Here is a 13,748-nt window from a genome sequence, read left to right on the forward strand (position 1 = left end):
TCCCTATGAATTGTTGACCATCTCATTTTCTCTCAGAGGAAAGTGGAATTTTGTCAGGCCACAACGCATCTTTAGTACTCAAAAGCCTTATTATCAGCAAAAGCAGCGAAGCCTGTGCAATATATTCTCTTAATCACTGCTTTCAGATTACCAGTAGCTGTAGGTTGTATGTCAGACAGCAGCTCCAAATTACTTTTAGTGGTGCTGTTGAGTACGTACCACCCTTTTAAGACACAGCTTACAAATCAACATTCTGATAATACATCACAGGGACACACTGTGATCAACAATGTGAGTTTGATATCTTTTCCCAACCTCCCCTCTCCACACACACCAGCAGACATGCCCTGGGAGATCAGCAAGGAAGACAGAGGCAAGTTTTTCATTTGTACAACAGCAGTAAATGTAGAAGACAAGACATAGGTGGTAATAAAACACCTTCCAGAACTCCACAGTCATTAGAAAGAAAAGAAAATGTTGATTCTAGAAATTGTACAGCTTATTAAGTCATAACCCTAAGCGCTCCTTTTATTTCCAGCTTTTGTGCAAGACAGAATCGTGCATCTTATTTGAACAATAATTCATATATAGAAACTGCATGTTTGAAAATTCTGGAAGATGTTTCATCAAGGTTCAAAATTTCCAGAAGCAAAACCCCAACTTAAGTTAACCATCTGCCCTCAGGGCAATAAGCTGACACAACCCAAGCTTTAACAGGCAGTCTAATGATGTGGCACTGTGAGGATACATGCAAACCTAGAAGGAAAAAATATTCAAAGCCCTTTATTTGAAAACTGTGAAGCAAGCCACAAATACATAGGGCCTGAGCTTAAGCTTCTGAACTCAATGTATTGCAATGAAAACCTGTGAAACTTCAAGGAACAATCATTCATCTGCACTAATGAAAAAACTGCTTCAAGCCTATTAAATAAGCTGCAGCTCACAGCACTGCAAAGTGAAAACATTTTCTAGTTCCTTCCTTTTTTTTTTTTTTTTTTTAAACGCCCTTTAGGCTTCCATTTTTACACAATTCCCAGAGCACAATAATAGTCATCAGAGCACAATAATAGTCAATGTAGCTCTCAGAGCACAATAATAGTCATCACAGCTCTTTAAAATGAAACACCGCCAGGTGCAAGCTCTACTATGGTTTATGCCAACAGGTACAAAAATAAAAACACACCCAGAAGTGTTTGTTGTGTTCTTCCCATTTGACCAGCACAGCTAGCACAATGCTTGAATGAAGGCGGTTGCTAAATAACATCAGTTGATCTTCACACTGGATTACACTGTGTAAAAAAACTGCAGCTAAACCGTGCCAATCAGCAAGTTTCCTATACAGTCCAACATTTCAACAGTTTCAATGCACTAAAACTCCAGCAAGCCATCCTTTACCTTGGCATATCTGGGATATAAGCTTCTAATGCTAATGCCAACTTCAGTGCTCACCAACAGCATCACTTAATGTAGAGAAGGATTTTTCCAACAGCAGATGCAACACTGAGGCAATAAAAATAAATGAAACTAAGTACAATCAACACTAACTTGGGACAGACTCTTGTCTCTGATGCATTAAGTTGCCTACAAATGGCAACAGCACTGCCTGCTCTTTATGAAGACTGATTAAGCAAACAACAAAGAAAGCTTCTAATTCAGTCATTTCTCCAGTTACTAGTTTGTCTGAGTGAAAGGGTCAACAGGAAATGGAATTTCTTACATCAGTGAAAACATTTTTTTTAAACTCATAATACTCCTTGTAACTCTTATAGCTGACTCTAAGTTAAATGAATGAATTTTAAGCAGAATTGGCATTGAAGGCCTCCTCCTAGAAATCTCCTGTGGCTGTGGAGTACTGTGCTCTACCAGGGCTGCAAGCAAAGCAAAGGAAGGAAAAGGGCAAAGATCACAGGGCTCCACTGGGAAGCTGAAGCTGCTGAACAGCACCAGAGCTGCCAGCAGGGCTGCACCCCACGGGCACAGCCCCATTAGGACCAAACGGGGCTGAAAACAGCCAGGCCAGGCAGCCTGCAGGCCAGTTGCAGCAGTTGGGCAGCCTTCTGAATGATAAACTACTCACTAGGGCATTAGCTGGTTTAAGGGCACCTTTTCCTCTTTGTATTTCCAAAGATAACACAAAGCATTTCAGCATAACATCTTCCAGCAGCCCACACCATGTGCGTCAAAGCACTGATGCTTTTTGCAACCCTTTAAAAACAGTAAAATGCCAAAGCAGAACCTGAAAAAATCAACAGTACAGTTAGAATTAATCAGAGACATCATGATAAACTGTTCTATACTGGCTAAACTGCCTTGAGAAGTGAAATCAATTCTAATTATCAAAAGAAATTGCTCTGGGGCACAACTTATTTTAACCATAATATTTACTTTTGAATCAGCTCTTGAATTGAAAGCTAAAGAAAGGCTCTTTGCTAGCAACTAGGAACCTCTTTCCTCAAAACACACGTAAGCATGCAGATATCAGTTCAATTTCTGGAGCTGAAAAGAGAGGGCATATGCTTTCTAACCAGAAGCTGAAGTGATCCATGATGTAAACAAGTTTGTGATAAGTTCAAAACTTCTGTTTCACATGGAGATTTTTACCAAAAATACACTTATAAACATCACTTAAGATAGAATTTGCTCACAGAAACTGGAAGTTAATGTTGAATGTTCCTTCCTTCAAAAGAATAAAAACAACTAGAAACTGCCACTAAAATCTTATAAGGAAAAAAGAAATTACAGCTGAGAGCTAGAATTCCATTTCCTTTCCACTTCAGTGCTCAAAAAAATAGAAAATCAAAATGAGATTTCTAACTAAAACAGAAGTAAAGCTTCATTTATTTACTTATTGATTAAAGCTGTGTTTGAGCTATAGCTTAGAGGAAGCTCCAGAGCAAGACCCACTCCTGCCCACCATGCAGCACAGGCTGCTGCTCCGTGCCATGACATGGCACCAGCCTTTAATTTTCCCTTTGCACGTCAAAGCTGACACAACAAACCAGCAGCACTAACAGCTGGAAGCTGTATTTTAAAGATCAGGGAATAAGGAGTGTTCTGAATAATTCAAAGGTAACTAAACTTCAACATGTCAAAAATCTGCCGTGTCAGGATAAGTCCCAATTTAACACAAATTCAACCTGATAAAGGTTTAGGGCTTAATGCTCGATAGCTTTGAAATTCCAAAGGTCCGTCATCGATTTAAACGAGAAAAGGACTGAGCTGCAGCAAGAGCACAAAGCCAGTTTCTGTTCTGTCAAGTTTCTAACTTTCAGTGTGATGTAAGAGACAAGGACAGAACACAGATGGACCAAAGGGAAGCAGGATGGTGCCAAGACAGCCAAAATATCAACCACCTATTTCACCATATCAACAGCTAGATACTGTCAAGTCTTCCAATAGATACAGAAAAACGCTGAGGAGAACTTGCGTGCAACTTTGATACAAATACAGACTTATTTTGTGTATGGATCAGCTAACAAAAGTTCTTATTTCTTTAGCCATGGATCTAACTGCTTTGGTCTTCTCAGCATTATCAGCACTAAGACTAACTACATACTAAAGGTACAACCTTCCTCCTTTACATTAGCTCTTCAAAAGCACCCTGCAACTATTCGGCATCAATTGCACTTCAGGCGGCACCATTTTTAAATGATTACCACAGGTCAAGACAGATTTCTGCAAATAACATGCTCCTTTCCCATACCCTGCTTTTTCTTCAGAAAAAAGAGCTTTGCTTATCCACTATTTTGAATGCTGCAGTCTTAGGGAGGAAAAACACTATGCAGTCATACCTGAGCCTGCATGCTCATTGCCTCTCTGGGGACCATGTTTGAATCTCAGCTTATACCAAAGATACACATCCTTTTCATTATTCTCTTAAACTCCAAGTATGCCTCTGAAAGTATGTGAACACCAAATTAGAACAGCAGTTTAAAAGCACAAATATATTAAGCAACTCCATAAATAAAATTGTTTCCCTACTTGCTTCTCAAAACTTGTTTGTCCATTTAACTTGCATTTCCCCACAGCTTTGGTCACCAAAAAAAAAAAAAAAAAAAGTAGTTCTTAGTAATCAAAAGTTCAGCAAAATCACAGGTAAAACAAACAACAATTAAAAGCATTAGCCAAGCCTGTATCAATAGAGACGGGAAAGCAACTTACTTACAAGGAGCCTGCATCTACCATAACTACTTTCTACAAAACCTATGGGCATTATATCACTGGAAATCCTGGGCTTATGACTCATATGCTAAAGTTGCAGTGTTTACTTTACATGCTGCTTTAAGAATAAGAACTTTCCATAACTTCCAAACATCTTTTCGTCAGTTCCTAAATTCTCCTTGCACATTTCAAGCAAAAATTCCTAGAAAACTATATGAAGGTACAACATTTTCCTAAAACAATTACTAAAAGAATAATCGTGTAATCTTTTTTAAAGGAGTTAAACTGCTTCATTTTCATTTTGTTTCTCCTAAATGTTTCTGGCATTACTGCTAATTTCTTATTTCTAGTGAGCACTACCTGTTCAACCTCTGCCTTAGCTTCCTTATTTGTTTTTAAATGTATTATTGGCACACTCCTAGAGAGTTGTTATGCAGATTCTGGTTATTTGACAATAAAATGAGTACTTCATTTTCCTTACATTAATAAATAAAAGCAACTACAGTCACTGTTTCCATTCAAAATTCAGGAATGCCCTCAATCAGATTATCATAAATGTTTTAAGTATCAGAGAAAGTATTAACATATAACTCTTTTACCAGCACAGAAACCTAACTGCTAAGTTTAGAGCTGCAGGTGCATGGAGGAGTTGTCTCATAATCAGATGCCTTACTTAAAACAGCTTTTATTACAATAACCATGTTTGGTATTCATTTATCAGTGTTTCCTGCTATATGTCCCAATCTTCCTCTATTGTATCCTCTCTTTTATTACAAGATGAATAGTAAATGTCATATGATCAAATGACTTTTTTATTAAAAAACAACAGCAAAAAAGGCTTTTAATCTTTACTGTTGAGGTGGTCATGCTTTGATGTTTGTTTGCTTCCCCCTTCCCTCCTTATATATAACTCTTTCACCAACAAAAGCTCAGTAATTAAAGCAGCTCATTCTTTTTTATGGCAGCTGCTTAGCCTTTCTAAAGCCTGTAAATATTTTAACAGTATCTTTTGAGAACATTTGGATTCTGGCATTAAGCCACAATGCCATTGAACAGGCAGCTGGCAAGCCTTTCTACTCACTCCATTGGTGTATTAGAGCACAAACAGAGCACATTTGAGTTGATTCTGCAATATTCTTAAATCATGACACGTGGAACCCCAGATCTGAACCAGATGAACATGTTAAGTGTGCCATAAGTCAGACACCACAAAACAGTCCAGTATTTGCTGTATTTGCTGTTACAGTGCATGCCACAGCACCAGAAGCCTTCATTCCTTGTAATCTAATGAATCATTCCCTGTAAGAAACACTTGATCCTTTCACTACATTAAAAGCTTGCTCTGAAATATTTTCTACATTTTCTGGTAATGAGAATTGAATGGTATTCATTAAATATGTAAAGAAGCTACATATATTATTCTATATTACATTTAGCTATAAATATAGAATACAAAACAAAAATAATTTCCCTGTTGATTGTCTTACATCTGTTCTGCTTAGTTTTACCTGTCATCTCACCTCAGTTGGAAACCCACACTACCAATGGCAGAGTGCTTGTTCTGGTTTGAGCAGCTGTCTGTACAAGGTTGCCCTGGTCCATAGCTAAGGATGATAACAGCTATTATAAATAAGTGAAGAAACTAATGCCTCATATATACACATACACACAAGTCAGTTATTTATATGAAAAGTTCCATACTTAATATCTTAACTACATCAGTTCTCAGACTATGAGAAATTTCTTTAAATAGCAGACAGCAAAATCAGAATTGAAAACCAACTGTTCCTTCTTATCTATATCCATTCTTAGTTCAGCATCCCAAAGGCACAACAAGGACAGTGTCGTCAAGCCACACCCACAATTAACTTGTGACAAGTTCTTTTGCCAGTTACATACTTTCAGAATGGCTGAGATATTTCCTGTAGATTGATTTAAATACATTTTACAACTGTGTAAAAGATGCTCATTCACCAATTTTGGCAAGGGAATGGATTTTCACAACAGTGACTTAGGAAGAGCTGCTTTTTCTGCACACTTAGTTTGATCAAGCATTAATCTAGCCATAATCTGGATACTTCCTTATCCAACAAAGGTGGTATATAGCAATTCAATATGAATCACTGACAAATCAGCCATTTCACAAGAAGGAAGACAAGTGCAAGCTGAAGTCAGGATGAGATCATGTTTGGGATGCAAAGGTCGGTGTTTCACAGGATTTACAGTTCAACATCAAAGATTACATTGTAGTTAATTACATGCTTCTCACCATAATTAATCCCAATTGTGCAAAAAACAACAAGAATTTTTTTTGAAGTAAGAAGATTAAAACACCTCTTACAATGTGAGGTATCACAATATCCAACAATCTGATGAACAATTTCATAACACTCTACTGGAAGGTATGCATTTGCTCTTGTTTGCTGATAATCACATGAAATCCCAGCCTTACAATGCAAGTGGTGAAGGGATTTGATTGAACTATGACATACTGTCTGGAATGCAGCACTTTGTAAAACAGCAGTGAGAGGTTGCCTGACAGCACACATGAAGCAGAAATAATGAATGACTCTCACACTCTTCCCATAGCACAGAGCATACATTAATTTGAATGAACTGTTTAACATTTAAGTGGATGCATAATGCCAAAAAGTGTAGCTCAAGCAAACTGAACATTGCAATGGTTGTAAGATCTGAGACTGCTATGTACCTAAAGAAAAGCTCAAACTACCAGCACAGCACAGTTTGTAACATCTGACTGTAGCAGTCCATTCCTGACTAACACAGAAATCACGGCTTCCCCCAGGACCACTTATTTTATCATTCAAGTTTGCCAATTCCTTTAAACAGCTTGTAAGGAACCAGAACCTCAAATGTAATTCTTCCCAAATAAAGAAAAAATTAATTCAAATGACAGGATTTGAAATACTCTAAGACACTTTCAGGATAATGCACACAGTCATATTTCATGGTTTGTGGTTTTTTTTTTTTTTTTTTGTGTATAGCTTTTTGGTTCAGGACTGAAACACTTTCCTCAAAAAAAAAAAAGTACAAGCCTTCTTTCCATGCTTTTGGTTTTAAAAGAAAATATATTTATAGGTAGATATCCCTCACCAAACCAGAGAGAACTACATTTATCTCAATACAATCAGATCTGGTAAAAATAAACCAGCGGAAAAGAGCAACACAAGAAAGTATATTTCTTAAGACAGGTCTTAATGTAGCAAGGGATATGACTGTCTCAGTTATCTGTGTCAATAAAGACTGGAATGTTATGATTAGCTTTACAACTGCTAATACACAGAGCCCTACCAACCAAGGATGCTAAGACTGAATGCTCTCAGGAAGCACAAGTTAGATAGAAGCTGGCTGAGGAACACCTCTTTGCCTCGAGCTATTCTACCAGATAAGGAAGTACTTAAATGAAAGCATGATTTTACTGAAGATGGACAGCCTAAAAAAGCCCAGGACCAATTACTGGGTGAAACTTTGCCTGGTATAATTAAAATTCTTACAGTTAAATTCTTAAAGGATAGAAAATCATCTTGACAAGACTTAGCAGTCACAGTACCCCATCCACTGAGTAACTAGTTCTCAAATATACTACCTGGCATGCCTTTCACAAGCTGTCTAACAGAGCAGGATCATTTATAATGCAGCTAAGTCCTTTTTAAAGCCCTTTGCAGTGCTTCTATCACATTCAAAACTTTGACAGAAGAATGTCCTTTACAAGCCTAAGCCTGAAAAGATGTTAAATTACATTTCAAGTTTACAAATCAAGCTGTTCTGGGCCACCAGTTATGAGCAACAACCTGCTTTTACAGGTGCTACTTGAAAGTACAAGTTCTTTTTAAAGACTCTTTTGGATTGACAACCTTGTTTCATAGGCTACTTTCAGCATACTCTTCTGAAAGTTTATCATTTGGCTTTTATCCTCCCTTTTCCCCCTTAGATTAAAAAAAGATTACCTTGTTTTAACTGTACTCACATCCTGTGACATTCATATTTCCATTTGTAAAAAAACTCATGTTTTCTTAATGTTATTTGTAAATATTCAGGTAAAGTTAAGAGTATCAAGTTGTAGCAAATTACTTTTTTTTTCTTTCCCCTTTCAAGATAGGATTTCAAGCTTCTCTTGGAATGTGTAATTTCAAGGAAAAGATATGGGAGAAGGTAAGTGGACCCAACCATTATGATCACATTTTGTTTTCATTTAAGTCACAGTTCTTTGTTTCAGCAACACTTACCAGTCACTGCTCATATTATTTAAGAGCCACCATACACCCCCACCTGTTCCCTGTTTTCCTCTAGGTTTAAGAATGCAGAGAACTAGGATTCAAATTAGATGACAGTCCTTTAAAAAAAAAAGCAGCCACCAAGGCACCACTCAGGCAGAGTTTCCATCCAGGATAAAAATGAACCAATTGTCATTTAGTCAGAATTCTATAGCAGCTATGTACATACACAGTAATTAGTATTTTTCAGTTCATCAATATTCCATATGTCACATGTTCTGCATCTGTTGCTAATACAGAAAACAATAGGAAAGAAGTGCAAATGGAATATTTTCTGAGGTGTATAGAAAGAGATAAATGCTTGTATTTATACCTTTGAAATCCTTCCTGAAAGCAACTGAAGATTTGGTTTCATTAGAAATGAAAAAAAAATATTGTCAGATAGAAGCGTATTTGATCACTTTGTGTAAATTAAAAATTCAGACTCTTTGACAAAGTCAAAATTAATTATTTTGAATTATCTACCAGAAGAACTGGAGAAGATGATATACACATAGTTCAAGTCTTACAGACAAGATACAGATACAAGATAATTTGGATCTGCAGTGAAAGTTACTTCAGAGGATAATAAGACATGAAATAATTTTACATATCAGTACATAGACAACAACTAAGAAAAGGTTAATCAACTGCAATTGTAATAGTGCTACAGCTATGCTGGTTTAAGAACACAAAGCAAGACTGGTAGAGCAGATCTAATGAAAGAGATTACTTCAGTCACATGAACAAGTCACAGAAACATTCAGATGAAAGCATACCCATTCTCAGACTTCCTCAGTTCATCTGGTAGAGCTTTTCTCCTGTTGTAAACTTACATTACTGAAACATTTACAGATATCTGTTGTATATTCACTTAAGTGAATCATGTTACTGTGTAGATTATAGTTAAGGCTTCGTACTGACGAGCAGTGCACTAATGCTTGGCATTACCTTTGTCTGTTTCACCTGCTGCAGAAAGTTTTCCCTAATGAATCTATTGGAAAAACTTATGATATCCATTGTATATGTATTTCCATTACCTTCAAGTTATAATGCATGCATTCCTACATTTAGATCAGAAGATGGCAGCTTACATTTAATTTGTATCAGTGTTTGTGTGAATAACAGCAATATACACAATAGATAATCGAGCATTAGGGGGAAAAAAAAAAAAAACACTTTAAACTGAAAACCACCTCAAATGATCACAGCAACAATCTGAGTTTTTAACAATGTTTTCTCTGCAGAAAGTTTGACTTCATTTAAAAAACAACAAAACAAAGAACAACAAGGCAGAACAGCTGAGACAATTAACAATGCAATGCTTTCATATAATTTCCAGTGACTCAAATCTAAACTTCGCTACATTTAATGAGTTTCTACATTGCTCCCAGGCAGCACCAAAAGCATCAGTCATATGTGGCTGTTAACTTTTATTAGGCATCTCAACTGATTTGCAGTTTTGCAACTGTCGGTCCCACAGAGCATAGCTTTTAGAGGAACAGAAGCAAAAAGAAACAACAACAAAAGTTTTAGGTTTACCAGATGAAAAGCAACCAAATATCAACTTAAAATAAACTTCTGCATCCATCAAAACAAAAACAAAACAAAAAAAAAAGGAGAAAACATTACTTCACACATAATATCATCTGAAGACTGTTTTTGCAGGGAGGCTGTTCAAATGCTCCAGTCTGCCCAGGTCTTCAATTGCTTCAATTGCTACATTGCAGTGAAGTCAACAAAGCTGCAGAAGTCCTCTCTTAATGCTACTTCACAGAAAAATAACTGTTGCAACTGACACTTAGCACTGCACAGGGGCATCAAGAGAACGTACAGAGCAAAAGGCGTGACCCCACAGAAGATGGTTACACACTATCACCCATCACTTCAAAATTGTGACAAGCATTGCACTTCAGCACACAGTACTATATTTAGCATACTATCGCCCAGGCCCAACTCCTGAAACAGGCAAGATATGCGATGCAAGTTGCTATCAGTAACGCCAAGCATCACACCGAAAGCAAGTTAAGATAAAGAAACAGTGAAATCCAAACAAGGCTGCAAAGCCCAAAGCAACACATCTGAGATCTGCAAAGCACCAAATCCTCATTTACTCAGCTGTAACCATCCAGCAGCTTTGGTCATTTGGAGACATCTCCCACCTTCCTTTCCCAGGAGGATGCCACAATAAAGTCATGAAAAAGCAACACACAGGATATGATGCTACACTTGATCAGGCAGTCCCAAGCATAAAGAGACTTTTCCCTAAGCCACGCTATCGTGTTACTGGTGATTATTGCTACATCTTCCCATTCTGCTAGATGCTCGAAGGAGAGCCAAGAACAGCACAATCTAGATGTTTTCAATACACAACTGAATAATTTATATTTAACCCTCACAATACTTTATACCCTGAGCTTCTTCAATTACCCTCAACTCCAAACTTAATCCAAGAGGGAATACTGCATTCTGGATGCCTTTCTCACAAAAGAAGGAAAGGATTTTAACCTAAATCAGTTAGGGATCAAAAAAGAACAAAAAGCTTTGTGCCCAGTGTTTGTTGAAAACAGGAGTTTTTTGGACTCACTCTAGCTGCCCTCAAGTTTCAGACAAGCTATTTTACTAAAGCATAAATATTTCTGTGTAAGAAAAATTCCTTATCAGTATATGAATACATTTAACATGTCCATAATATATGGTTCTGGAAGAAAACATACCAAACTAAAACCAAAAGTCAAGTCACTTAGATCTCAAAAGGGCTGAGTACATCAAAATACACATATATTTTTAATGAGTCTAAATAGTCTCCTCATTCCCAGCACAAGAGCTGATCATACAGGACTCGCATTCACATAAAGAAACTGAGCATCCTCCAAAGCACACATTGTAACTGGCAGTGCTTTATTCCTGTGGACATGCAGACAATATGGAGATAGAAAGCACACAATGAGAATAAAAGGTTCATGCAGAGGAGAAAAAGGTGCAAGAGATAAAAGAATTTGATAAAGTATATATTTCTAGAGAGGAAAGAGACAAAGATTGGCTGAGAAAAACTCTGAGTTTGGCTCATCTTCCCAGCCCTGCATCTCCTAAAGCTGAGGAAAGCCTGGATTCTTGGAGTCTGTTCCAAGTGTCTTTGTTCTTCTTGCATCGATGAACTCACTGGAAAAACATCCATCTCCCCCAGTGCTAGTCTATTTCCCACTGCTATTGGCATTCCTACTTTAGTTTAAATGGCAAAGGCCTATGCAAATACATTTCAGTCCAACAGATAACCCACGTGGGTATCAGTAAGAAGTCATAACATGCCGCAATGCTTGCAACAGTTTTATTTTTAACTACATAATAGAGCATTAGGATTGCTAACACACAAAAATTAAGAGAAGCCACAACTCAGGCTGCCTTGTAAAACCCTCACCCATTGCTTGTGTGCAAACATTATTAAGACCATTTGTATTTAAGATGTCATGCTACGGTCTTGAAGCAGACCTTCTGTAAAAATGAATCCAGAAAAACAAGAGAACATTTATCCTTCCTGACTAGTTTGAAAAGTTAAAGAATTTGTGACACATAAAAAGGGTGAGACTGCAAAGAAAAAATGCAAAAGAAAACTAGGGAATAGGGCCACCAAAAGCAATCCTTGCCACTGCCACAGAGTGTCCTATGACAGCAGGCTGGCTCCTACCTCAGTCTTTACAGTTCGTTTGTTAGTTTGTTTTGTTTTTTTATACACTCTCCTCATTTTACAAGTACCTATTTAGATAAGCTGGAATCCATTCTGCATATACACTAAGCACTCTAGCAGCAGTGAGGATCTCCGCTTTAAACATATTAATTGCTTTATACTGTGAAATACAAACAGAGAAACAGCAGAGTTGTAATAGTGTTCCTGCCAGGGGAAAGAAGCCCATCACTATCAACAGAGTAGTTGGATGCTGTGGTGATAACCAGCAAAGGAAGGCTGAGAAGTAATTTAATAAGTCTGCTTTTCAGGAAGGCTTTCACTAATGTAGATTAAATAAAACAGAAACTGTACAGAAAATAATAAAGTTAAATACTAGACAGCAATGAATTAAACAGATGCAATTCATCCATTTAATCACCATGGTCTTATATAACAAAACACACCTAAACGTGAACGCATGCATTCACATAATCAAAAGGCAAAGCTAAGTAAGTGCCGTAACCCTGCACAGTTCATACCTAACTCACAAGAAAAAAAAAAAAACAAGCCCAATCTGTAGAGCAAATCAAAATGTGGGCTTGTAAATGGTCTAAATTCAGTCATACCTAGAGAAGTCATGCACATCTAAGCAAAACAAAACATAAAAACATATTACAGAACTACTTTCAATACCTGACTTTCAAATACAAGAGGAAAGACACAACGACACCTCCAGACGCCCACTCACCTTGCTGCAGTAAAGCATCCACAGCTCGTACAGCCTCTCCCGGGATGCCATTCCTCCCCTTCCTCCTTTCCTCAGTGCCAGCTCCTTCCGTTCAGGATCCAACCATGCCCAGTTCCCCAGTGCTCTTCCCGCAGTTTTTAGCTTATTGTGACACTTATATTATAATCCAGTAAGAAGTCAAAGATTAAAATAACAGGGTCTCAGTCTCTCCTTTTTGGGTAAACATAGCACGACACCAGAGACTGAAGGCAGCAGCCGAACATGTCCGTTCCTCGCCAGTGGCACTCCGGGTTTAACGTCTGAAAGTGAAAACACACCCTTCAGGCCTCTGGCGGAGGAAAGCAAAACAAACCCGGACTTAAAGCCCACGGCCGGCCTCAGGAATGACGCGAGGCCAGCAACACCGCTTTCACCCCCGGCTTTACCGCAGCACGGAGAAGCCCGGCTACCGGTCCCCGCGCCACCTTCTCAGCGCTGGAAAGAGCGAGCGGCTGACGGCGGACGCCGAGCGCGGAGGGCTCACCCCGCTAAAGGGCCCGGGCGGGCAGTGACAGCCGTCGCCCGACGCCCCCACCGCAGTACCACAGCCGCCCCGAAGCCCAGCGAGCCGAGGCGGCGGCTGTCCAGGCAGAGACGCCGGCGGCGGCCTTCCCCATTCCCCGCGAGAGAAGCCCCGCGCCGCGCCGCCCGCTCCGTCACCGCCTCACGAGAGAGCACCGCCACCCCGCGCCGCCGCCTACTGCGCCCTCAGTCTCACCCGGCTTCCCCCGCGGCCTCTCCCCGCAGCCCACCCGTGCCACGGCGGGAGGCGGCCGGACAGCCCCGGGTACCGAGTGGGCCGGGCCTCGCCACATCGCCCGCCCCGCCCGCGTTCCGGCACACGCCCCGGCTGCCGCCAGGG

The 13,748-nt window shown here is 39.0% G+C and overlaps 1 protein-coding gene across 7 annotated transcripts in view; it reads right to left on the bottom strand.

The window, feature by feature from the left end:
• The window catches only part of NBEAL1 (neurobeachin like 1), an 80,075-nt gene extending 66,327 nt beyond the window's left edge, over positions 1–13,748 (bottom strand). For 4 of the 7 annotated variants that reach the window (XM_085227705.1, XM_085227704.1, XM_085227703.1 and 1 more), the window contains exons 1-2: positions 13,605–13,748; positions 12,848–13,146 (exon numbers count right to left, since the gene is read on the bottom strand). In XM_085227705.1, the coding sequence (XP_085083831.1) occupies positions 12,848–12,898 (51 nt within the window). In that variant the 5' untranslated portion in view covers positions 12,899–13,146; positions 13,605–13,748. The other 3 variants (XM_085227702.1, XM_085227701.1, XM_085227700.1) reach the window with 3 other exon arrangements.

Source organism: Meleagris gallopavo, chromosome 7 (assembly GCF_905368555.1).
Source record: "Meleagris gallopavo chromosome 7, MGAL_WU_HG_1.1, whole genome shotgun sequence".
Classification (NCBI taxonomy): Eukaryota; Metazoa; Chordata; class Aves; order Galliformes; family Phasianidae; genus Meleagris; species Meleagris gallopavo.